We start from the raw sequence: 27,279 nt of genomic DNA, 5'->3' as shown, positions 1-27,279 counted from the left end.
GAGGGTCCTGCAAGCCTCCACAGGGTTCACCCCATTTCAATTATTGTATGGTTGAAAGTCTAGTGGCATCTTGGTCATGAGGTAAAATTGGAAGGATGGACCTTTTGCAAGTAAAAATTAAATTCAGTATGTTCTTGACCTGAGATCAGAACTCGACACTCAAACCTGATTCAATTAACCCAGGAGAATTTGTGAGTGAATGACGTATTGGTGCAACCCAAAATGGAGTGGATAAAGCCTATATTTTTCAATGGAGATGGGAGTGTAGGGGATCTACCATTCACCTTTGGTTAAATCCAGTGTTGAATAAAAGCAAGCCTTGCCTAGCCGATCGAGAATGTCCAAAAAAAACAAAACAAAATAGCAAATAATGAACCATTTGTCTCACATTTAATTTCATGTTCAAGTTCATGTGTGCATGCGTCATCGTCAAGTGAAAGGAAAAACAATAATATAAGTAGGCTGCTAGTAATAACACACAGGTAAGAACAATCACTCAATGTCTGTCAGCTCAAACTGCGTACTCTGTCCACAGCCAATACTCAACCACTCCCCTGCTGCCACACAGAGAAAAATATGTTTTAGAATGAAAGAAGGCAGTCTTGCTGGTAGCATCAGATAAGTAAAAGGAGGCAAGCAATACCCAACATTTGGCGAGAGCTTTAGGCGAACTGGAGTTCCTCCATTTTCTTTCAACACTGCAAAGCACTGTTATTTTATATCAGACCACACCTGTAACAAGAGTTTTGCCTAATCTCTACTGGTATAACAAAGTTTGCAGAAACTGTAATGTTCTTGTCATACCATGAATTTGGACTAAAATTGGTATATGCCTTGTTTATCCCCGTTTCTTCTGTTATGGATATTCAGAGACTGTGTTTCTCGTCTTTTGGCTTTGACTTGGCCCTAGGAAAACCAGAATTCCAGTGGCATCTTTCCAATTCTCCTGTTCTCATATCTCATCTCATTCTCATCTCATTATCTCTAGCCGCTTTATCCTTCTACAGGGTCGCAGGCAAGCTGGAGCCTATCCCAGCTGACTATGGGTGAAAGGCGGGGTACACCCTGGACAAGTCGCCAGGTCATCACAGGGCTGACACATAGACACAGACAACCATTCACACCTACAGTCAATTTAGAGTCACCAGTTAACCTAACCTGCATGTCTTTGGACTGTGGGGGAAACCGGAGCACCCGGAGGAAACCCACGCGGACATGGGGAGAACATGCAAACTCCACACAGAAAGGCCCTCGCTGGCCCCGGGGCTCGAACCCAGGACCTTCTTGCTGTGAGGCGACAGCACTAACCACTACACCACCATGCCGCCCCTGTTCTCATATTTGTTCTATAATTATATTTTGGAATTAAAAAATATTAAATACAATTAAAGTTTGTTCTGTAAAATACTTGAGTGACAACACTGATGTAAGTACATTTTAGGGAAGCATGTTTTTTTAACCGAAAGTGTAAATTATGCTATGGATGGATAATATGATAATTATACTGTAAATAATAGTAATACTGTAATAGTTTGATTTAAATAATAAATCAAATACGAAGCTATTGCTGTTTTGTTATTGTATTGTGTTCTTGTATTTGATTCTTTTAGGATTACATATGTTCAATCAACCACTGGTGTCGCTACCCCTTTGTCATTGGGGTCCACAACAGCAGTCTCCACCCCTCAAAGAGCAGTGCCCCCTCACACACAAGCATTTTTGCCATCTGCCATGGCCACACTGGGCTTCACTGCCATTGCACCTGCTGGTCCTACATTGGTGCATCCAGTAGTGACAGGTGAGTGAAATGGACTGTCTCATGCAGTACGCATGTGTGAATGTTAAACTTTTGCCTAACTTTTCATCTTATGTTACAATATGATGCATGATGATGTACAATTAAAACATGAATCTTTACTGATTCTTTGTTTGTAATATGTAACAATTGCACTCGATATCATGTCTCACATACTCACGTTATCTTCAGGCAGAATTATGAATTGTGAGAGTGCCATATATAAACGTAAAAAAAAAAACATGGGCAAACAGATGGCCAATCTAACATAAATGCTGGAATAGCATGCTAACGAACAAATGGGCATATTCAAATTAAGCCAATAGAAAAATGACAACATATTTTTTGTGTAAGTCACACCACTGTCTAGATTTTATGGTCAAAAAACATGGTATGGTGTAGGGCTGCAGCTAATTATTATTCTCGGTTATAAACTCACGTATTGATCATTTTTTTAATCAATCAATTAAATTATTAATTCGATTGTTTTTAAAAATGCATTAAATACCAGAAATATTTGTTTAAAAAATTTTCCTTGCAGCATTTTAGTCAGCTAACACTATGACAGAACTTCTAACTAGTCTTCATTAAATGACACGTCAGTAAATGCAGCATTACTGCCATTTATCAGATAATCTGTTACAGCCTGAGAATATTATCAAGCGTATGTGTCAACAAAATGAGACACTTAAACACTGGTTCTGCAGCTTCTGTTTTGTAACAGCATTTCAAACCCTGATTTGTTCATTTCTGACCAAATTCAAAGTAAAGGCAAAAAATATCCACTGATTTATCTCAATAACTGAAATACTATGATGCTAAATTAATTTTGCACGCAACGTGTGCATGAGGTGAATAATTTTACAGTGTGTGAAATCAACTCCAAAGCTCTGGAATCGACTCTTATTTTTCAAGGCATGGAATCAGTAAATTGACACTTTTTGGGATTGACCTGACTTGCCACTCAAGATATATAAAAAATTACATAGTTATTGTATGTGCTCAGAAAATTAAACAATATAGAGATTATCAATGCAAAAAAAATTGTTTGCTACTCGCTGCTTACTATTGTAATGTATTCTGCTCTTTCCAACAAATGTGTTTTTAGTCAAATTAAGTGATGCAACATTCCACAGTATGACTCATACCAAAGACAAGCTAATCAGTAATGACATTCCTTGCTAACTATTTTTTGAGAGAATGCAGGCATTTACAGATGTAAGCGTGGAGGAAGGCAGAATGCAGAAGGTCATTAAAGCCAAGTCGAAGAGCGAAAATCGGAAACAGTAAACTAGCGAGGGTCGGGCGATCGGCAAACAAGGTAGAGTAGGCAAAAGCAAGAACGAGAAACAATAAGAAAATAGCAAGGGTCAGAATAGGCAGTCGAGAAACACAAGGCTTGGTATGTGCTGTGAACAGAATGATACTTCGCGAAGGTGTGTGTGTGTGTGTGAAGAGAGCTTTTATGGAGGGACAGGTAAATGAGGAAATGACAGTCAGCTGTGATTCAGTAGGTGGGAGACAGAGGGTGTTGTGTGTTATGGCAGTTGTAGTTCAGGGAGTCCATGTTTGTAGTTTGTTGAGGTTCAGTGGGTTTATTGACAGAGCCCCTCCCCCGAGGAGCTACCTCCGGGAGCTACAACTTTCCTGGGGCGACCCCTCCCTCTGCGTGCTGGTTTGCTGGGAAACTGGGCATGGAATTCTTGTTTCAGAAGGAGGTCAAAAATATCTTTAGCTTTGACCCAGCTTTGCTTTTCAGGTCCGTACCCCTCCCAGTCTACCAAGTACTCTATTTGGCCTCCTCTGCATCTTGAATCTAGGATTTTGTGTACCTAGTAGATGGGGTCTTCAAGGTTGAGGGAGGGGTGTTCTTGAGTGGGTGAGTTGCTGGCGAGTAGACCTGGGATGGCTGGTTTAAGGTGTGAGACGTGGAATGTGAGTGATATACGGTTGTGGGTAGGGAGTTCGAGGCGGTAGGCTACTTCGTTGATGTGGTGTAGGATTCTGAATGGGCCAATGTAACAGGCTTGGAGCTTCTTACAGGTGTTGGTCTCCCTTAGGTTCTTGGTAGCAACCCACACTCTATCACCTGGGTGTAAGTTGGGGGTCTCTCCTCGATGTTTGTCTGCATACGTCTTGTACTTGGTGCAGGCTGACTCCAGACGTTGGTGAACCTCTTCCCAGATGGTCTGACTACACTTGAACCATTCATTGACTGCTTGTACCTGGTTTGGTGCGTCGTCCCAGGGGAACAAGGGTGGTTGGTAGCCGAGTATGCACTGAAATGGGGTAAGTTGGGTGGCAGAGTGCTTCAACAAGTTTTTGTGCATACTCGGCCCAGGGCAGGAAGTGTGCCCAGTCCCCCTGGTTACTCATGCAGTAGATTCTGAGAAAGCAGCCGATTTCTTGGTTCGCCCTCTCCACTTGACCATTGGATTGTGGATGATAGTTGGACGTAAGGCTTACAGACACCCCTAACCTCTCCATGAAGCTTGTCCAAAACTTGGAAATGAACTGAGGTCCCCAGTCGCTAACTATGTCTTCTGGGATGCCATAGTACTGGAAGACCTGCTGGAACAAGGGTTCTGCAGTTTGAGAGGCGGTGGGGATGCCAGGCAGTAGGATGAGTTTTAGGGCTTTCAAAAATCTGTCTATGGTTACCATTATCATGGTGTTTCCTTGAGAGGGAGGTAGGTCAGTGATGAAGTCGATTGCCAGGTGTGACCACAGTCTTTAGGGAACGGGTAGTGGGCATAGTTTGCCCACTGGGGGGGCTCTCGGGACCTTTGCTTGAGCACATTCAGAGCAGGATATGATGAAGTCGTTGATCTCTGATAATGTTTTCCCACCAGTACCTGTTCCTTAGCATCAGGTGGGTTCGTTGGCTGTTTGGATGTCCTGTGGTGGTTGACCAGCAGAGTTTGGGGTTGTGCCACATTGATTATCTTGTCCAATTCGGCCGAGGTCAGTTTCCTGGAAAAGAAGGCTACGGGATGTAGCTTCTCCTTCTCTCCAAAACATTGAGACAAGATGGCCCCTACTCCAGTGTCGGATGCATCTATCTCTACGATGAAGGGCTTTGCAGGGTCCGGATGCTGGAGTATAGGGGCTGTCGTGAAGACTTGCTTGAGACTGTTGAAGATTTCCTCAGCCGCTGGATTCCAACACAGATTCTTAGGACCTTTCTTGAACAGCGAGGTTAGCAGGCCTGCTAGAGTGCTGAAATTGCGGATGAAGTGACGGTAAAATTTTGCAAAGCCTAGGAAGCACTGAAGGTCCTTGATGGAACGAGGTGTAGGCCAGGATGTTACGGCAGATATCTTGGACGAGTCCATACTGACCCCACTGGCACTGATGACATAGCCCAGGAAGGCGATCTTGCTCTGGTGGAACTCGTACTTCTCAGCTTTCATGTATAGGTTATTCTCCAAAAGTTGCCTGAGGACTGTTCTAACGTGTTCCTGGTGAAGCGGGAAACCTGGTGAGTAGATGAGTATGTCATCAATATATGCAATGACATATCTACCCAGCATGTCCCGGAGTACGTCATTAATGAAGCACTGGAACACGCTGGGTGCTGAAGAAAGGCCATAAGGCATGACCCGGTACTCGAAGTGCCTGGCAGTGGTGCTGAAGGCAGTTTTCCACTCATCACCTTCCTTGATCCAGATCAAGTTGTAGGCGCTGCATTAGTAGAGTTTCATGAAGATTTTGGTGGTTCGTAATTGTTCCAGTGCAGGTGGAACCAAGGGAAGAGGATACGGATACTTGACGGAGACTTGGTTTAGTCCTCTGTAATCTGTGCAGGGCTGTAACCCACCCCCACGTTTCTCCACAAAAAAGAAACCAGCTGACGCGGGAGACTTGTGGCCCTTTTCCACTACCCTTTTTCAGCTCACTTCAGCTCGCTTCAGCTCACTTCAGCCCGACACGGCTCGCGTTTCGACTACCTTAGAGCAGTACGACTCAGCTCGCTTAAAAGATCACTGATGTCACTGTTTGCGCCGCCTAATGACATCACGTGACGTCCACCCACTTTCGCTAACTCCACCCAATGTGTCCACCCACTTCCAGCCAGCACAGTTCAGCGCGGTTGTAGTCGAAATGCAACCCCAACAGCCCCACTCAGCTCGACTCAGCCCAACTCAGCACGGCACGGCTCAGCCCAACTCAGCCGCGTTGGTAGTGGAAAAGCGGCATTGGACAGGCGAATATATCCCTGCTTGAGAACCTCCTGTATGTAGTCCTCCATGGCAGCATGTTCCTTTTGTGATGGGGATAGATGCGACCGCGAGGGGGAGACGTACCTGGTAGTCTATGGATCAGTCGTACAGTCTGTGCGGTGGTAGCCCACAGGCCTTCCCCTTGCTGAAAACCTCAGAGAGGTCCCAATAGTAGTCAGGCACGTTGTCAGTGGAGTCGGGTTGAGGACTCTTTTTACAGAAGTTGAAGCTACCTGGACCTGAGGGCGAGAGAGACAGCTCTGGAAACATGTCGGTGACTTTTGAAGAATCTCTTTGTGTTGCCAGGAGATGAGAGGGTCGTGGAGTTGCAGCCAGGGGTACCTGAGGATAATGTTGTGATTCATGGTTGAGGGAGATGAACTCCCTGTGTAGTGCACCCACCTGGATCTGTAATGGTTGGGTGCATAAAGTGACCTGGCCCTCCATCGATGGCTCAGATGCTAAATGGACTGTGCTGGGAAGGTCAAGCTCTTGTACGATGGCTTGATTGATGAAGTTCCCCTCTGCTCCTGAATCTATAAACGTGGATAGGGTGTGAGTCAAGGATGCAACTTTCAGTATCACTGGCAACTGGAAAGACTTGGAGGAGAGCATTCTCAACAGGCTGGTGGAGGACATGGGTTGTCTGGCGGGGTTCTCATGGGCTGGTCGGACCGGACAGTTCCACATGTTATGTTCGGAGCTCCCGCAGTAGAAATCGCAGAGGAAACCTTGCGTCGTCTAGCTCCCTCAGCTCGAGTCACTCAAGTGCAGGATAGTTCCATTGGTGCAGTGTCGTCCAACGGCAGGGCAGTCCTGGCACAGTCCTGAATGGAGGAACGGTGCTTAAGCAGCTGGTCAAGGTGGATGGCTAGATCGATGAGGGAACTGAGAGAAAGGTTCTCATCTTTGCAAGCCAGTTCACTAAGGATCTCCGGACGGAGACCCTGATGAAAGACTGTGTCCAGGGTGGGGTTGTTCCATTCACTGGCGGCAGCTAGTGTCCTGAAGTCCAGGGCGTATTCGGCTACACTGCAATTGCCCTGGAAACTGGTGAGCAGGCCTTCTCCCATCTCTATCCCTTTGGGTTCGTGATCAAAGACCCTCTTGAATAGCAAGAGGAAATATTCATAATTCTTTGTTTGTCCACTACTTTTGTTCCAGATTGCAGTTGCCCCACTTTACCACTCCGCTGGGCGGTGAGAAGAGACAAGAATTTAGTGATTTTGTGCTCATCAGAAAGGCTGGGCATAGAGGCGAAATATAAGGAACAGTGTAACAGAAAACCTTTACAAGCACAGACATCTCCAGCGAACTTCTCTGGAGTGGGGAGTTGGAATGTCAGATTGGGCTGAGACTTGGGGTGTGCAAAGAAGGCCTGCGGTATCACTGTTGCAAGCTGAGCCATCCTGGTGTTGAGATTGGCGAGCATCTGCTAATGTTCACCTAGCAAACGCCCCAATGCGTTTAAAGCAGTCTGCTTGGAATCCTCCACTACATCCATGACAGCGAAGTATCCTGTGAGGATGCAGGCACGTATGGATGTAAGCGCGGAGGAAGGCAGAATGCAGAAGGTCATCAAAGCCAAGTCGAAGAGCGAAAATTGGAAACAGTAAACTAGCAAGGGTTGGGCAATCGGCAAACAACATAGAGTAGGCAAAAGCAAGAACGAGAAACGAGAAGAAAGTAGTGAGGGTCAGAATCAGAATAGGCAGTTGAAAAATATAAGGCTTGATATGTGCTGTGAAGGGCGGCGTGGTGGTGTAGTGGTTAGCGCTGTCGCCTCACAGCAAGAAGGTCCTGGGTTCGAGCCCCGGGGCCGGCGAGGGCCTTTCTGTGTGGAGTTTGCATGTTCTCCCCATGTCCGCGTGGGTTTCCTCCGGGTGCTCCGGTTTCCCCCACAGTCCAAAGACATGCAGGTTAGGTTAACTGGTGACTCTAAATTGACCGTAGGTGTGAATGTGAGTGTGAATGGTTGTCTGTGTCTATGTGTCAGCCCTGTGATGACCTGGCGACTTGTCCAGGGTGTACCCCGCCTTTCGCCCGTAGTCAGCTGGGATAGGCTCCAGCTTGCCTGCGACCCTGTAGAAGGATAAAGCGGCTTGAGATAATGAGATGAGATGAGATGTGCTGTGAACAGAACGATACTTCGCGAAGGTGTGTGTGTGAAGAGAGCTTTTGTGGAGGGACAGGTAAATGAGGAAATGACAGTCAGCTGTGCTTCAGTAGGTGGGAGACAGAGGGCACTGTGTGTTATGGGAGTTGTAATTCGGGGAGTCCATGTTTATAATTTGTTGGGTTTCATCGGGTTTACTGACATTTTTATTTTTGAATTTTATTGATTTTTAAAGTAATTATTGCAGCCCTTATATATGTATATATGGTATGTAGAATACAATATTATATATAAAATGCCATAACAGTGTTTTTCCATTTAGTTTAATGACTTCTGACAGATGCGATGTCTAGAAGCTGTATTTTAAAATGGATTAACATGAACTGGGTCCTAACTTTGAATAATATCCAACAATTTTGTGGGAAAGTTTTGTGAGTCATGAAGCTGTTCAAACTGATAGACAGAAATATAAAGGAGTCCTTATCACTTAATGTGTCTCTTAGGCCAGCCTCCACTCTTGGCTCAGGTTCCATCTCCTAGCTGTTTGCCCCAGTCCTCAGCCTCAGAATCAAGTCGACAGCTAGTGACTGCTCTTTACCCTGGCCCAAGTGTCACCCTGGCGACAGGAGTGGTTTCCATGACAACCACATCTCAAAACGTGACTAATCCTCTGCCAGTGCTGACATCCCCATCATCACCTCATATGAAGACATCTGTGGCATCAGACGTGCACTTCCATTCTCACACCTACACAGACTCACTGTCTCAAGTCACTTTGAAGATGGAAAGTCTTAAAAGGCCAGATGCAGATACACACAGAGAAGCAGTGTTATCAAACACATCAAGCCAGATGGAAGAATTAGGACGGCTTGTTAGTCCAACTCCACACCTGCATTCAGGTAAACCTTAAATACATTAATACGCAGGTATACACTCTGACACATCTGATAAAAATATTTGGGTAATTATATTTCACAGGTTTGGAGTATACTTGTTGATGTCTCTTATTACTGACTCACTGCTAGTTACCATGGAATCGTAATGGGAAGTAACATGAAAAGCTTCAGTGCCACAGAAAATGGCACTTTTCAGCATATTTTCAAAGCTTTAAAAATTTAAATGGTTATGCCTTTAATTCTCAAAGCAATCCATATTACATAAATTGTCTGCAGTTCATTCAGTTCACTGTCTGCTTGTGCAGTTAAAATGAACCCATTTTAACTGCACGTCTGATGCTCACCTCCTTAAATTATGGCTTTTATAAAACAAATATTGAAGCAGACTAGCCAACCTTTATGCACTTTTTAAGGACCTCTGCATTTTAATATCAAAGTATGCTGCTATGATTAAAAACTTATAAATGTGAAAAAAGAGGTCTTTTTTCCCACCATGATTAATCATCCTGTGACACTGTGCCATCAATTTCTGTCACTGTAAATTGAGAAGGTTTTGGGTTCATTAATGTGAAATAAAATCTATCAGTGCATGTTTGATTTAAGTTAATCAGTTAACTATATTAAGGCTACCACCTAAAGAAAATAGTCAAAAACTGCACTTTTTTGGCTGAAAGAATAAAAAAAAGTAAAGAATAATTATCAGTTTACAAATAATGACCAAACAGTGCAGTCAACCCCACTGAGGTAGAAATGCCACCTTCTGCATGAATATAGTGTATCAATAAATATTGTTAATTAGTGCTGTTTTATGGATTAGTTACTGTCCAAATTAACTGAATTTTTTTCTTATTTGTAACATGTTTAAATAATTGTTCATCGTGTAAGTTCATTGTTCATAGTAATAATTATAAATAGGTCTATTACCTGATTATGCTTCCACCTTCAAAGGAAGTAAGGCAGGATCCCCCAAACTGCCCCTGAGCCCGCAGAAGATCAAAGCTCAAGTTGAATATCCTTCATCAAGACAAGAAGGGGAAGAGCAAGATGGAAAGAAGGCAAGCACAATGGAGCATGACAGTGAGAGAGACGGTGGAGGAATGGGGTCTATTTGGATAGAGAAAGCAGTGAGGGAGAGGGGAACAGAAGGAGCTCCCAAAAGCCCGTTAACTAATAACAAGGAGGAACATGGGAGAGAGGCAAGCAGCAAATACCATTTAACCTAATAGCAGTTTAAAACAAGGTGTTTGTTAAAATCAAATGAACGAGAATCAATATTAGTTGTGAGGCTTCATTCAGTTATAGATTACGCATTGATTATGTATGACAGAATGCCTTTTTATAATGTGTATTACACTTAGATCAAATGCCACTGTGTTTTTAATTTTTTAAAATAAATACTTAACTGCGGTAATTGTATTGACAAAAGATTTTGAATGATACTATCTATCATACATACTATACACACTATACTTTTTACATTTCATCTCTTTTTGTCTTCCTCAGGCTGGACAAAAAGAGGTGGACCTGCCTCCTCCACCAATGCAAACTGACACTCCAGCACTCAAGAAGAATAAATCCCGCCCCCCACCACTCAAAAGCACCACTGGCTCTGTGGACAAGTGAGTGGCAGAGTAACAAATCAACTTTGTGCCATTATATCCCACTATGATCTAGGCTTGTGGGATATAACAGTTTTATCATCCGTACAGAATGCTCTAGAACCTCTGCTATGATATCCACTGACATTTACTTCATATTACCAGATTACATTAGATTATGTTCAATTCTACAACCCCGATTCCAAAAAAGTTGGAACAAAGTACAAATTGTAAATAAAAATGGAATGCAATGATGTGGAAGTTTCAAAATTCCATATTTTATTCAGAATAGAACATAGATGACATATCAAATGTTTAAACTGAGAAAATGTATCATTTAAAGAGACAAATTAGGTGATTTTAAATTTCATGACAACAACACATCTCAAAAAAGTTGGGACAAGGCCATGTTTACCACTGTGAGACATCCCCTTTTCTCTTTACAACAGTCTGTAAACGTCTGGGGACTGAGGAGACAAGTTGCTCAAGTTTAGGGATAGGAATGTTAACCCATTCTTGTCTAATGTAGGATTCTAGTTGCTCAACTGTCTTAGGTCTTTTTTGTCGTATCTTCCGTTTTATGATGCGCCAAATGTTTTCTATGGGTGAAAGATCTGGACTGCAGGCTGGCCAGTTCAGTACCCGGACCCTTCTTCTACGCAGCCATGATGCTGTAATTGATGCAGTATGTGGTTTGGCATTGTCATGTTGGAAAATGCAAGGTCTTCCCTGAAAGAGACGTCGTCTGGATGGGAGCATATGTTGCTCTAGAACCTGGATATATCTTTCAGCATTGATGATGTCTTTCCAGATGTGTAAGCTGCCCATGCCACACGCACTAATGCAACCCCATACCATCAGAGATGCAGGCTTCTGAACTGAGCACTGATAACAACTTGGGTCGTCCTTCTCCTCTTTAGTCTGAATGACACGGCGTCCCTGATTTCCATAAAGGACTTCAAATTTTGATTTGTCTGACCACAGAACAGTTTTCCACTTTGCCACAGTCCATTTTAAATGAGCCTTGGCCCAGAGAAGACGTCTGCGCTTCTGGATCATGTTTAGATACGGCTTCTTCTTTGAACTATAGAGTTTTATCTGGCAACGGCGGATGGCACAGTGAATTGTGTTCACAGATAATGTTCTCTGGAAATATTCCTGAGCCCATTTTGTGATTTCCAATACAGAAGTATGCCTGTATGTGATGTAGTGCCGTCTAAGGGCCCAAAGATCACAGGCACCCAGTATGGTTTTCCGGCCTTGACCCTTACGCACAGAGATTCTTCCAGATTCTCTGAATCTTTTGATGATATTATGCACTGTAGATGATGATATGTTCAAACTCTTTGCAATTTTACACTGTCGAACTCCTTTCTGATATTGCTCCACTATTTGTCAGTGCAGAATTAGGGGGATTGGTGATCCTCTTCCCATCTTTACTTCTGAGAGCCGCTGCCACTCCAAGATGCTCTTTTTATGAGTCTTTTTATAGTCATGTTAATGACCTATTGCCAATTGACTTAATGAGTTGCAATTTGGTCCTCCAGCTGTTCCTTCTTTGTACCTTTAACTTTTCCAGCCTCTTATTGCCCCTGTCCCAACTTTTTTGAGATGTGTTGCTGTCATGAAATTTCAAAAGAGCCAATATTTGGCATGAAATTTCAAAATGTGTCACTTTCGACATTTGATATGTTGTCTATGTTCTATTGTGAATACAATATCAATTTTTGAGATTTGTAAATTATTGCATTCCGTTTTTATTTACAATTTGTACTTTGTCCCAACTTTTTTGTAATTGGGGTTGTATTACCAGACCCGCCGCCCGCAATTTAACATCAGAGTATACTCGTATGAATTATCAGTCGACAATATACCAAAAGAGCAGTCTTCATCTCCCCAATAAAAACAGATGAGTTAGTTGACATATGAATGGGATCAGAATAACGTTATTTATTTATTTATTTTTTGCATTACTTTGAACCATTGCACATACAGGTGTGCTCACTTGCTGTCAAGGTACATGGAAAATGGTGCTGCTGCTGGCAAGTAGTTCCTAACTGCTCAGCTGATAATATTACACCCTCTTGAAAATTCAGTATCACACAAGCCTGCTGTGTACTTATAAACTTATAGGAGATACAGTTACACATATTGTTTACATGCAGTGAGTCACTGCTTATATACTGATATAAAAGCAGTGCTAAACAGATCATATTTGGTTGGTGGAGCATTCTCAGCACAGCAGAGATACAGACATGATTGTGGCATGGAGACATCTGTGTTTCTGGTACAAGTATAACAGGTATTACTGCTGAGTTGAGAACAGTCCACAACTAAGATGACAAGATCAATAATGCTATTTATGCATGGAGGAAAAAAGATCAGCCATAACTGTATTGTACATCTTCAAGTTAGATCAATAAGTTAGGTTTGTCTTATGAAGTGCCAATATGTGTACAGTGTTTAAAAATCCCTCATGCCAGTGCAATAGTGTTGCTGCTTTGGTGAGAATGATCCACCATCAACCGTATGTGTGTGTGTGTGTGTGTGTGTGTGTGTGTGTGTGTGTGTGTGTAATGATCCATTATAACCATTATCCATATCCACTGTTAATCTGTAACTCTGATTTATTTTGTGCAGTTCTTATACACTCACATCCACTTTAATAGGAACTTGTTCTTGATTCTAAGATTCCTGTTCTTGGCTGGCAGGAGAGGAACCCAGTGTGGCCTTCTGCTATTGCAGAAGATGCTTTTCTGCTCACTACGGTTGTAAAGAGTGATTATATAAGTTACTATATCCTTCCTGGCAGCTCAAACCAATCTGGCCATTTTCCTCTGACCTCTCAACAACAAGGCGTTTCCATCCACAGAACTGTCGCTCACTCAGTGTTTTTTGTTTGTTTGTTTTTTGCACTATTCTGTGTAAATGCTAGAGACTGTTGTGTGTGAAAACCCCAGGATATCAGCAGTTTCTGAAATACTCAAACCAGTCCATCTGGCACCAACACTCATGCCACAGTGAAAGTCACAGAGATCACACTTTTTCCCATTCTGATATTTGAAGTCAACGTTAACTGAAGTTCTTGATTTGTGTCTGCATGAATTGATGCATTGTGCTGCTGTCAAGGGATTGGCTGATTAGATAACTGCATAAAACAGCAGGTGGATGGGTGTACCTAATAAAGTGGACGGTGAGTGTATTTTTCCCTTTATGATTTTTTAAAATGGAAATCTGTCTCTCTGTCCAAAGAGTGATGTCAGGCACATATTTCGAGGAGCGCTTAGCTGAGCTGCCAGAGTTTAAGCCAGATGATGCATTGCCCTCCCCCAGCTTGCAAAACCTGGCCACATCTCCCCGTGCAATTCTCGGCAGCTACCGCAAGAAGAGGAATTCAACAGGTGTGTCTGTATGTTTGTGTATGTTTTTGAAAATGTTTATGTGCTTAAAACATGTTTAAAGTGGTCCTAATATCAGAATTGTTGCTTCAGAGCTGCTTGTTGTTGTTGTTATATAATAATAATAATAATAATAATAATAAAAAATACATTTTATTTATAGAGCGCTTTTCTAAATACTCAGACGCTTTACAAATTAAAAACAAATTTAAAACAGGTTAATACAATAAAATAAACAATACAGGAAAACATATTCAATATAAGTCCAATATTGTATTATAGATTATATGCGGTTCTGAAGAAGTGAGTTTTTAAAGATGATTTGAAACTAAACAGGTCAGTACAGTCACGGATGTGTTTGGGGAGGGAGTTCCAAAGGGAAGGGGCAGCAATGGAGAAAGCTCTGTTGCCCCAAGTCCGATGTTTAGTCCTGAGAGGTATAGATAGGAGTTTGGTATCAGAAGAACGGAGGGTGCGGGAGGAAGTATGATGGTGAAGCAGATTAGTGAGATAGGAGAGGGCCTGCTTATGAAGGGCTTTGTACAGTAGGTGAAGAGAAGAATTTTGAATTGAATCCATTGTGGAACAGGCAACCAGTGGAGTTTTTGAAGAACAGGTGTGATGTGATCATGGGAGCAGGAGTGAGTGAGCAGGCATGCAGCAGAGTTCTGGATGTATTGGAGTTTATTGAGGACTTTGGATGATGCACCATAGAGGATGCTGTTGCAGTAATCCAATTGGGATGTGATGAAAGCATGAATCAAAGTTTCAGCAGCAGAAAAGGAAAATGAAGAACAAAGACATGCTATGTTTTTTTAAATGCAGAAAGGTTGTTCTGATGGTTAGATTGGCGTGGCGTTCAAAGGTGAGGTTGTTGTCAAAAGTAACTCCAAGATTCCAGATATACAGAGAAGTGTGAGAATGCAGGCACTTACAGATATATGTGTGAAGGATGACAGCTTTCAGAGAGTAAACCAAGCCAAAATGAGGGACTGGAATCATTGTCAGTAGACTAGCGAGGGTCGGGCGATTGACAAACAACGTAATGAGGGCAAGACAAAGAGCGAACAAACAAGGAAGAACTAGCAAGGGTCAATAGTTAGAAAAGCAGTCAGAAAGATACAAGGCTTGGTATGAACTGGGAAAATCAGGATGATACTTTGCAATGGTGTGATAGTGACTGGGGCTTATATGGAGGGACAGGTAATTGCGGAAAATGTGAGCCAGCTGTGATTTAGTAGGTGGGAGATAGAGGGCGCTGTGTGTACTGAGAGGTGTAGTCCGGGGTGTCCGTGTTTGTAGTTTGCTCACTCTCAGCAGATTTACTGACAAAGCCCCCCCAAGGAGCTACCTCCAGGAGATGCATTCTTTCGGGGATGCCCTCTACCTCTGGGTGCTGGCTTGCTAGGGTGGGTCAAGGATGTCCTTAGACTTGACCCAGCTTTGTTCCTCAAGCCTGCACCCCTCCCAATCTACCAGGTACTCGATTTGGCCTCCTCTTCGTCTTGAGTCGAGGATCTTGTTGACCTGGTAGATGGGTTCTCCCTCTAGATTCAGTGAAGGGTGTTCTTGGGTTGGCACATTGCTGGCAAGGGGCCCTGGGATGGCAGGTTTGAGGTTCGAGACATGGAATGTGGGAGACACTCGGCTGTGAGGGGGAAGTTCCAGACGGTAAGAGACTTCATTGATGGGGCAGAGAACTTTGAATGGCCCGATGTAGCTGGGCTGGAGTTTTCTACAGGTGTTGGTCTCTCGTAGAGTCTTGGTGGCCACCCATACTCTGTCACCAGGAAGGAAGGTGGGAGTCTCTCTTCTATGCTTATCAGCATGTCTTATACTTGGCACAGATGCATTCTAGCTGCTGGTGAACCTTCTCCCAAATAGCTTGACTGCACTTGAACCAGTCATCAATGGCCAATACCTGGCTGGGTGTATCGTCCCAGGGGAACAAGGGTGGTTGGTAGCCGAGTATGCACTGAAATGGTGTAAGTTGGGTGGCAGAATGTTTTAGCGAGTTCTGTGCATACTCGGCCCAGGGCAGGAAGCGCGCCCAGTCCCCCTGGTTGTGCATACAATAGATCCTTAGGAAGCAGACGATTTCTTGGTTTGCTCTTTCCACTTGTCCATTGGATTAAGGGTGATAGCTGGAGGTGAGGCTCACGGATACTCCCAACCTCTCCATAAAGCTTGACCAGAACTTGGAGATTAATTGGGGTCCTCTATCACTGACAATATCTTCTGGAATGCCTTAATACCTGAAGACCTGCTGGAATAATAACTCTGCTGTCTGAGAGGCCGTGGGGATACCTGGCAGAGGAATGAGCTTCAAGGCTTTCAAGAATCGATTGATGGTTACCATGATGGTGGTATTGTTCTGCGAGGAAGGGAGGTCTGTGATGAAGTTGATTGCAAGGTGTGACCAGGGTTATTGTGGGATAGGTAGTGGACATAGTTTGCCAGCGGGAGGAGCTCATGTAACCTTGGTCTGAGCACATTCGGAACAGGAGGAGATGAACCGGTTTATTTCCGAGAGCATATCTTCCCACCAGTACCTATTTCTCAACATCTGGTGGGTGTGTTGACTATTCAGGTGACCCGTGGCGGGAGATGCGTGTGCCCAAGTGATGAGTCTACTGCGTAGATGCGTTGGCACATAAAGAAGACCAGGTGGGAGGTGACTTGGCAGAGTTCATGGTTGTGACTTGTGGATTTCATTGTCTAGGTCCCACATGATGGATTGCACAAAGCACTGTGATGGAATGATGGACTGTGATTCTGTGTCCTTGTGGGATGGCTCAAATGCCTGGGACAAAGCATCCACCTTGGCGTTCTTGGACCCTGGACGGAAGGAGATGGAGAAATCAAATCATGTGAAGAATAATGCCCACCTGGCTTGATGCGGTGAATCCTTTTGGCCTTTTGGAGATATTCTAGGTTTTTATGGTCAGTAAGGATTACAAACAGGTGAGAGGCACCCTCCAACCAGTCCCACCACTCTTCAAGGGCTAGTTTGATGGACAGCAGCTCTCGATTTCCCACATCATAGTTTCTTTCGGCGGACATCAATTTCTTTGAGAAGAAGGCTACCGGGTGTAGCTTAGGTTTCTCACCGAACCGCTGGGACAAGATGGCCCCTACTCCCGTTTCTGAGGCATCTACCTCCACAATGAATGGTTTCATAGGGTCAGGGTGCTGGAGTATCGGGGCTGAAGTGAAAGCTAGCTTTAGCCGGTTGAAGGCCTCCTCGGCCATCGGATTCCAACGAAGACACTTGGGACCCTTCTTCAGTAACGTGGTTAAAGGAGCTGCCAAAGTGCTGAAGTTCCTAATGAAACGATGATAAAAGTTTGCAAAGCCTAGGAATCTTTGAAGATCCTTGATTGACTTGGGAGTTGGCCAGGAGGTCACTGCTGAGACTTTGGTCAAGTCCATACTCACTCCTTTAGCACTGATCATGTAGCCCAGGAAGGAGATCTTGCTTCAATGAAACTCGCATTTCTCAGCCTTCGCGTAGAGGTGGTTCTCCAATAAGCACTTGAGAACTGCTCTGACATGCTTATGGTGACTGTGGATGTCTGAAGAATATATCAAAATGTCATCAATGTAGGCAATGACATATTTGCCCAGCATGTCCTGCAGCACATCATTGATGAAGCTTTGGAACATGCTGGGTGCCAAAGAAAGGCTATATGGCATGACCCGGTATTCGAAGTGACCTGTGGCCATGCTGAAGGTGGTTTTCCATTCATTGCTGCTTTTAATCCAGATCAGATTATACGCTCTGTGTAGATCAAGCTTGGAGAAAACCTTTGTGGAACGGAGTTGCTCCAGAGCTGCCGGAACCAAAGGGAGAGGATACAGATACTTGACAGTGACTTTGTTAAGTCCTCTGTAATCAATGTAGGGTTGCAGTCCGCCTCCTCATTTCTCCACGAAGAAAAAGCTGGCAGATGCAGGAGATTTCGACGGGTGGATGTATCCCTGCTTGAGAGCCTCCTGAATGTATTCCTCCATGGCAGCATGTTCTTTTTGGGATAGGGGATAGATGCAACCTCGAGGCAGAGCCATACCTGGCAGTAGATCTATGGCACAGTCGTATGGCCGGTGTGGCGGTAACTCGCAGGCCTTCCCCTTACTGAAAGCTTCGGAGAGATCCCAGTAGCACTCAGGAACATGGAGTTGGGTAGAGGACTCTCTACAGAGGAGGAGGACGACTGGAACTGAGGACGAGAAAGGCAGCTCTGAAAACACATGGGTGACCACTGGAGAATTTCTTTGTTTTGCCAAGAAATAAGAGGGTCATGGAGTTGTAGCCAGGGGTATCCTAAAATAATATCATGACGAACAGTTGTCATGATGTAAAGTGAGATGAGCTCCTTATGCAATGCTCCCACCTGTATCTGTATGGGTTGAGTTTGTGATGTGACCAGTCCATTGCCTATGGGTCCTCCATCGATTTTCTCAATGCTAAGTGCGCTGTGCAAAGGGGTGACTGGCAGGTTGAGCTTCTTCATGAGGGTCTTACTGATAAAGTTCCCCTCTGCTCCTGAATCAATGAAAGCAGACAGGAAATGAGTGGAGAACGCTACCTTTCGCAACACTAGAATCCGGAAGGATTTAGAGTTGAGCTCTCTCACCGGACTCGTAGCTTGGACAGGTTTCTCTGCTGGGACTCCCCAGGCTGGTCAGACCGGACAATACCGAATGCTGTGTTCAGAACTCCCACAGTAGAAGCACAGCCCCTCCTTGCGTCATCTGGCATGCTCCGCACAGGTCAACCTTGTGCGTGAAACCTCCATAGATGAGTTGTCCTCTGGTGGTGGAGCAGGCTTGGTGCCATCGTGGAGAGAGGGCCGGGGCTTTAAGAGCTGGTCTAGTCAAATTGCCAGGTCGATGAGGGCGTCCAGTGAGAGGTTCTCATCCCTACAAGCCAGTTCACTGATAATCTTGGGATGTAAGCCTTGGCGAAAAACCGCTTTCAGGGTGGGGTCATTCCATATGCTGGTGGCTGCTAGCATCCTGAAGTCCAGGGCATACTCTGCGACACTTTGAGCACCCTGAGAACTGGTGAGTAGGCTTTCACCAACCTCAATCCCCTCCAGTTCATGATCAAACACCCTGTTAAATAGGGAGAGAAACTGTTAGTAGGATTTCATTTGTTCTCCTCCCCTGTTCCAGACAGCTGTAGCCCAGTGGAGCACTTTCCAGTGAAGAGAGACAGAAACTTAGCGATTTTCATGCTCATCTGGTAAGTTTGGCATGGTGGCAAAATACAAAGAGCATTGCAGTAAAAAAACTTTGTGCGGTGGTGTCTCCAGCGAACTTCTCAGGCATGGGGAGTTGCAATGCTGGACTAGGAGGAGACTCGGGGCACACTAGGATGGCCTGTGACATCACATTTGCGAGCTGTGTCATTCTTGTGTTCAAATCGGCAAGCATCTGTTGATATTCTCCTAGCAAACGCCCCTGCGCATTGATAGCCATCTGTTTTGAATCCTCCATTACATCCATGCTGGCAAAGTATCCTGTGAGAATGCAGGCACTTACAGGTGTATGTGCAGAGGAAGACAGCTTTCAGAGAGTAAACCAAGCCAAAACGAGGGACTGGAATCATTGTCAGTAGACTAGCGAGGGTCGGGTGATTGGCAAGCAACGTAACGAGGACAAAACAAAGAGTGAGAAAGTGAGGAAGAACTAGCAAGGGTCAATAGTCAGAAAAGCAGTCAAAGATACAAGGCTTGGTATGAACTGGGAAAATCAGGATGATGCTTCACGATGGTGTGATAGTGACTGGGGCTTATATGGAGGGACAGGTAATTGTGGAAATGTGAGCCAGCTGTGATTCAGTAGGCAGGAGATAGAGGGTGCTGTGTGTACTGGGAGTTGTAGTCCGGGATGTCTATGTTTGTAGTTTGCTCACTCTCAGCAGGTTTACTGACGAGGGGGACTGGGTGGAATTGTCAATAGTAAGAGAAAAGTTCTGAGTCTCTTTTATGAGTGATTTATGGCCAATGATGAGCATGTCTGTTTTATCACAGTTGAGTTTGAGAAAATTGGCTTGCATCCATGATTTGATTTTGGTGATACACCTGGTCAAAGTGGAGTGTGTAGCAGCAGTGATGGATTTAGTAGAAATGTAGAGCTAGACGTCATCGGCATAGCAATGGAAATGAAGTCCATGGTGACATATGATATGACCAAGGGGAAGCGTATAGAGGATGAACAGGAGAGGACCAAGCACCGAACCCTGGGGGACACCTTGTGAAAGAGGAGCATAGGAGGAAGTGCAGCTGTTAATGTTACTGAACTGTTGCCAGTTGGCAAGATAAGACTTCAGCCAGGAGACGGTGGTTCCAGTAATGTTCAGGAAGGATTCAAAACATGAGAGAAGAATGGTGTGGCTAATAGTATCAAAAGCTGCAGAGAGGTCAAGGAGGCTGAGAATACTGAGGTGACCAGTATCAGAAGAAAGGAGAAGGTCGTTGGTGACTTTGAGGAGGGCTGATTCAGTGCTATGCTGAGGACGAAAACTGGATTGAAACAGTTCAAACAGGTCATTGGAGATTAAACGAGCTTTAAATTGAAGGGCAACAGCATGTTCCAGTACTTTTTGACAAAAAGGGAAGATTGGAGATGGGGCGGAAATTACTCATGTCATCAGGATCAAGTCCAGGTTTTTTGAGAATGGGAGTGACAGCAACCAGTTTGAGTGTTTGGGGGACAAAGCCAGAATGGAGAGAGGAGTTAATGATTTCTGTAATGAGTGTAGAAATAGATGGGAAACAGTCCTTAATGAGTTTGGATGGTATTGGATCTAGGACGCAGGTGGAGTTTTTCATCCCAGCAATAAGCTGTGACAAGTCTGATACAGAGATGGGGGAGGACTGAGATAAAGGCTGAGAGGTAAATTGAGGGGAAGCAGGTGAAAGTGTGGGGAGGGAGGGAGAGTTGGTCAGGTTTTTGTAGATATTGTCAATTTTGGTTTGAAAAAATGAGAGAAATTAGTTACATTTTTCAACTGTAAAGAATTTGGAGGTATTATCAATGGGTTTGAAAATTTTGTTTACTGTGGAGAAGAGATCCTTGGGATTGGTGGCACGTGTCAGGGTGCAGGCACTTACTGATGTAATTGCAGAGGAGAGTGGGGAACAAACAGCAACTAAGCCAAATCGTGAAACAGGAATCGTGGTCGTGGACAGGCGAGGATCGGTCAATTCGTGAACAGGACAATGTAGACTAGGCAGGAAGATTAAACAAGGAAACATAGCGAGAGTCAGAATAATGATCAGCAGTTAGGAAGATATGGCTTGGTACGAACTGGAGAACTCAGGATGATACTTCACAATGAGTGCTTGAGTACGAGGTGTTTAAGTAGCATTGTGCTGATTACAGATGTACTTCAGCTGTGTTCAGTACTCAGGTGACTGGGGGTGCTGTGGTTCATGGGCGTTGAAGTTTTTGAGTGGCCATGTTTGTAGTTTGTTCAACGCTGCCGTTATCAACACTAATACTGACAGAGCCCCCCCCACACACACACACATTCTTCCTGGGGCGTCCTCTCCCCCTCGGTGCCGGCTTGTCTGGGTGTTCAGCATGGAATTCCTGCTTTAATAGATAATAACATGCTGTTGCCCTTCAATTTAAAGCTTCATTCCTCAGGTCCGTAGCCTTCCCAATCTACCAAGCACTCTACCTGACGACCTCTGCATCTGGAATTGAGTAACCTGTTGACCTGGTAGATGGGCTGACCCTCGAGGCTTAGTGACGGGTGCTCTTGGACAGGGGGTTTTTGGCAAGTGGCCCTGGAATGGCAGGTTTTAAACAGGAGATGTGGAATGTGGGGGAGATTCAACTGTGAGAGGGAAGTTCTAACCTGTAGGAAACTTAATTTATACGTTGAAGTACCTTGAAGGGACCAATATACCGTGCTTGCAGTTTATGGCATGTGTTGGGTTCTCTGAGGTTCTTGGTCGATACCCACACTCTGTCACCTGGTGAAAACTCTGGGTCATTACCTCTATGCTTGTCAGCGTATTCTTTGTACCTGGTGTTGACAGTCTCTATGCGTTGATGTACCTCCTCCCAGATGGTCTGGCTGCGCGAGAACCAGTCTTCTACTGCTTGGACTTGGACTGGAGAGTTGTTCCAAGGGAACAGTGGAGGTTGGTAGCCAAGTATGCACTGAAAGGGTGTTAGCTGAGTTGCCAAGTGCTTAAGCAACTTTTGTGCATACTCAGCCTATGGGATGAAGCGGGACCAGTCTCCCTGGTTTCTCATGCAAAAGATCCATAAGAAGCATCCAATTTCCTGATTGGCTCATTCCACCTGGCCATTAGATTGAGGATGGTAGCCTGATATGAGAGTCAAAGAAACACCAAGTCATTCCATGAAGCAAGTCCTTAAGCAAGAGATAAACTGGGGACCACTGTTGCTGACAGTGTCCTCAGGGATCCCATAATATCTGAAGACCTGTTGGAACAGAAGTTCCACTGTCTGGAGTGCTGTGGGGATGTCTGGCAGCGGGAAGAGCTTCAGTGATTTGGAGAACCTGTCCACTAACACCATGATGGTGGTATTGCCTTGTGACAGTGGTAGGTCAGTGATGTAGTCAATAGCTAAGTGTGACCAAGGTCTCTGAGGTACTGGGAGTGGGCAAAGCTTACCCGCTGGAGGAGTTTGTGGAACCTTTGCTTGTGCACCCTCAGAACATGATGTGATGAACTGGTTGATCTCTGTATGTTCTCCCACCAGTACTTAAGCATTTGATGGGTCCGATGGCTTCCAGGGTATCCTGTGGCAGGAGATGTGTGTGCCCAAGTGATGAGTCGCCCACGGAGATGCTTGGGTACGTAAAGAAGACCCGATGGAAGACTGACTGGTAGAGTCTTGGGTTGCAATCTCCTGATCTATGTCCCATGTAATGGACTGCAGAAAGCACTTGGAGGGGAGAATTGGGTGGGTGGTGGGATCCTGATGGTCTGACGCAAAGGTGTGGGACAGGGCATCTGCCTTCGAGTTCTTGGAGCCTGGATGAAATGAGATGGTGAAGTTGAACCATGTGAAAAATAGTGCCCATCTGGCTTGGCGCAGATTAAGTCTTTTAGCCTTCTTAAGATACAGGGCTCGAAATTCGCGGTGGTCCATTTGCCCAAGGCGACTTAATTTGTCATTTGGCGAGTAATTCCTATCACTAGCCAGCCCGGCTGGCTAGTTGAAAATCAAAAAAGATATATGAAGTGAAGATTCAGACACACTGTCAACTAAAGCCGCCACATATTAAGTGTGTGCCGTGTTTGTGTTAATCGATGTGTTTATCGACAGGACGGTCAGGCTGTCGGTTTTTTCACTACTGCGCATGCATATAACAGACATCCCAAGTCTCCCGGAAGTTCCGGGAGTCTCCTGCATATTGATAGTGGCTCCCTGACAGTGTTGCCAGATTGGGTGGTTTCCCGTCCAATTGGGCGTTTTTAAGTGCATTTTGGCGGGTTTTGAACATATTTTGGGCTGGAAAACGTCAGCAGTATCTGGCAACACTGCTCCCTGATGCCCGCAAATTGGATAATATCTCCCGGAACCTAGAGCAAGCGAGCAAGAGCGTGCACGCGAAACATTAATGTCTGCATCGTGCATATGACGGAGTGCACGAGGGAGACTGCATGTGTGCCTGTTCATGAAGCGCATGCTAGACAAAGAGCATCCTGATTGGTTTACATACATCCCAACCTGCAGACCGGGGGAAAAAAGTCCAATATATTTATTATTTGTTGATATTATATTATGGTGCTCTGTGTTGTTCTCATTTATGTATTATGTGGGAGACCATTGAAGAATTTCTTTCTTATGCCATGAGATCAGTTGCATAAATGTCAAGTTTTCCTGTATTTTGTATGGGAAAATGCAAATTTTTTGGCTAATATGGCATACACTGATTTTCATATGGGGAAATTACGTTTTGTATCAGAGATTTTTTCCATTACTCCGAGAAAATTTTCTTAGCATCCACAATTTATTTTTTTCAAACACGCATGTCCAATGAAACGGAACTATTTTCGATTTATGTGGTTTTATAGTTGCACGTGGTTTTCTCAGTCATTTAAGTACATCGGCTCAGACTGCCCAGACTTCTGTGACGGCTGCAGAAGTTATGTTCTGCCAAGTTCTCATGGAACACATCCCCCCAACTGTGGCAAACCATTTTACGCAGCTAGCGGAAAAAAAAGTTTCCCGATTCAAAGACTGCACCGGTAAGCATTTATGTTTTTTTTTTTTTTAAGTTTGTACTGTTTGCATTTAGGAAAGCTTCCTCCATTATCATGATAATTTAGGGAGGCGATACTGGGAGTCGCTGTTTATACAACGGCAACTGTAGTTACCCGGTGATTTCTGGTTTCACTTCCCTAAACATTTTAATTGCTGATAGACATTATATGTAGACACAGATGACCAACACCCTGTAGCAGTTCGTAGGGGTGGAGCATAGAAAAGACGGCAGGCCAGAATTAAGTTCCACAAAAAAACTCTTTATTTAGTACTTTTCAGTACCTATATTCACTCTCTCAGCCACACACATGAGTCGTCAGGTCAGGGAGAGAGCTTCCTTCTTCTGCTCTCTCCTTCCTTATATAGGGCGCAGTCACTGGGGAAGACACACAAACATAGATTAACCAACATCAGGTGCAGTGATTCTGCCACTTACCTTCCCTGACTCCGCCCTCCGGTCACAGACCGATGCTTGACCACACCCCTGCTGCCACATACCCCCACCGCCTGACTCAGGCCGGGCAGCCGTCCGGCCTGCAGCTGACTCCCCCCCCCCTGATGGGAGAGGACGTCCACCATGACCATCTGCATCCCCGGCCTGTGGACCACCTTGAAATTAAAGGGCTGGAGTGCCAGATACCAACGGGTGATTCGCGCATTGGCATCCTTCATGCGGTGGAGCCACTGGAGGGGCGCGTGGTCCGAACAGAGGGTGAAAGAGTGCCCCAGGAGGTAGTAGTGGAGGGCGAGGACCGCCCACTTGATTGCCAGGCACTCCTTTTCGATGGTGCTGTAGTGCCCCTCACGCACCGACAGCTTCCTGCTTATGTACAGGACAGGGCGGTCCTCCCCCTCCACCTCCTGGGACAGAACGGCCCCCAGCCCTCTGTCCGACGTGTCCGTCTGCAACGTAAAGGGGAGAGAAGAGTTAGGGGAGTGTAACAGTGGCCCCCCCGCACAGTGCAGCCTTCACCTCCGAGAAAGCCCGCTGGCATTGCTCTGTCCACTGGACCGGATCTGGTGCCCCCTTTTTAGTCAGATCAGTCAGCGGGTTGGTGACGTCTGAATAATTAGGTATAAACCTACGATAGTAGCCAGCCAGCCCCAGGAACTGTCTCACCCCCTTTTTGGTCTTGGGCCTTGGGCAGGCCGCAATTGCTGCTGTCTTGTTAATTTGGGGACGCACCCACCCGTTGCCCAAGTGGAAGCCCAGATACCATACTTCCACCCTCCCAATCGCACACTTCTTCAGGTTGGCTGTGAGACCCGCCCGCCTCAGTGACCTAAGGACGGCCCTCAGGTGTTGTAGGTGCCGCTGCCAGTTATTACTATAAATAATGATGTCGTCTAGGTACGCGGTGGCATGGGGGCAGAGGACCCTATCCATCAGTCGCTGGAACGTAGCGGGCACCCCAAACAGCCCAAAAGGAAGTGTGACAAACTGGTGTAAGCCGAACGGTGTGGAAAAGGCCGTTTTTTCTCGGGATAATGGAGTCAAGGGGATCTGCCAATAACCCTTTGTCAAATCCAGTGTCGAGTAAAAGCGAGCCGTGCCTAGTCGATCAAGCAGCTCATCAATACGAGGCATTGGGTACGCGTCGAATTTGGACACCGCGTTGACTTTTTTCTATAGTCCACACAGAACTAGACAAACCCGTCGGTCTTGGCTACCAAGACCACCAGACCAACCCGTCGGTCTTGGGTACTAAGACCACCGGGCTGCTCCAGTCACTGTGGGACTCCTCAACGATACCCATTTCGAGCATGGCCTCGAGTTCTTCCCGAACAACTTTTTTCTTGTGTTCGGGTAACCTGTAAGGGTGGCTGCGCACTACCACGCCCGGGGGCATCTTAATGTGGTGCTCTATGAGGTTGGTGCGGCCGGGCAGGGGCAAGAACATGTCTGAAAACTCGGTCTGCAACTGGGCGACCTCCGCAAGTTGGGTCGGGGAGAGGTGGTCTCCACAGGGGACCGGAGAGGTACGCGATGCCAATGTTCCCTTTTGAACCTCCAGCCCCAGCTTCGCCTTCTCCAGAACCACTGACACCAATGCCACGGGGACCTCCTTGTTCCAGAGTTTGAGCAGATTGAGGTGGTAAATCTGTAGCGCCCCACCCCTGTCCATTCGCCTCACCTCGTAGTCAACATCCCCGACTCGCCGTGTGACCTCAAAGGGTCCTTGCCACTTGCCGATTAATTTGGAGCTCAATGTGGGCAACAGTACGAGAACTTTATCTCCCGGTGCGAACTCCCTAAGGCGTGTACCCCTGTCGTACAGGCGGGTTTGCTGTTCTTGGGCCTGCCGCAAATTCTCCTAGGTTAGGTGTGTGAGTGTGTGGAGTTTTGCACGCAGGTCCATAATGTATTGAATTTGATTTTTACTGGGTAAAAATCCCTCCTCCCAATTTTCTCACAGCACATCTAGAATGCCACGCAGCTTATGCCCATATAACAATTCGAATGGGGAAAACCCCGTGGAGGCTTGGGGGACCTCTCGCACTGCAAATAACAAGGGTTCAAGCCATTTATCCCAATTACGTGCATCCTCACTTATGAATTTTTAAATTATATTCTTGAGGGTGCGATTGAACCGTTCAACTAAACTGTCCATTTGTGGGTGATAAACACTGGTGCGGATCGGCTTACTACCTAATAACCCATACAGTTCGTTCAGTGTACGTGACATAAACGAGGTGCCTTGGTCAGTCAGAATCTCTTTCGGGATTCCAACTTGGGAGATGACACGGAAGAGCACTTCCACAATACTGCATGCTGAGATATTGCGAAGAGGCACTGCTTCCGGGTATCGCGTTGCATAGTCCACCAGAACTAAAATAAAGCGGTACCCTCGTTTTGACCGATCTAATGGCCCGACGAGATCCGTCCCAATTCTTTCGAACGGGGTCTCGATTAATGGGAGAGGGCGCAAAGGCGCTTTTGGAATGGCCACTGGATTTACTAACTGGCATTCGCGGCACGCCATACACCA

General features: G+C 45.4%; 1 protein-coding gene across 5 annotated transcripts in view; it reads left to right on the top strand.

The window, feature by feature from the left end:
• cica (capicua transcriptional repressor a) overlaps positions 1-27,279 on the top strand; it is a 166,661-nt gene that overhangs the window by 113,201 nt on the left and 26,181 nt on the right. For 3 of the 5 annotated variants that reach the window (XM_060904838.1, XM_060904837.1, XM_060904836.1), the window contains exons 14-18: positions 1,611-1,798; positions 8,638-9,033; positions 9,979-10,226; positions 10,534-10,649; positions 13,881-14,029. In XM_060904838.1, the coding sequence (XP_060760821.1) occupies positions 1,611-1,798; positions 8,638-9,033; positions 9,979-10,226; positions 10,534-10,649; positions 13,881-14,029 (1,097 nt within the window). The remainder of the gene's footprint in view (positions 1-1,610; positions 1,799-8,637; positions 9,034-9,978; positions 10,227-10,533; positions 10,650-13,880; positions 14,030-27,279) is intronic. The other 2 variants (XM_060904839.1, XM_060904840.1) reach the window with 2 other exon arrangements.

Source organism: Neoarius graeffei, chromosome 22 (genome assembly GCF_027579695.1).
Source record: "Neoarius graeffei isolate fNeoGra1 chromosome 22, fNeoGra1.pri, whole genome shotgun sequence".
In the NCBI taxonomy this organism is placed as follows: domain Eukaryota; kingdom Metazoa; phylum Chordata; class Actinopteri; order Siluriformes; family Ariidae; genus Neoarius; species Neoarius graeffei.
Note: the sequence above shows the minus strand (reverse complement) of the source record. Positions and strands in the feature narration are given on the sequence as shown.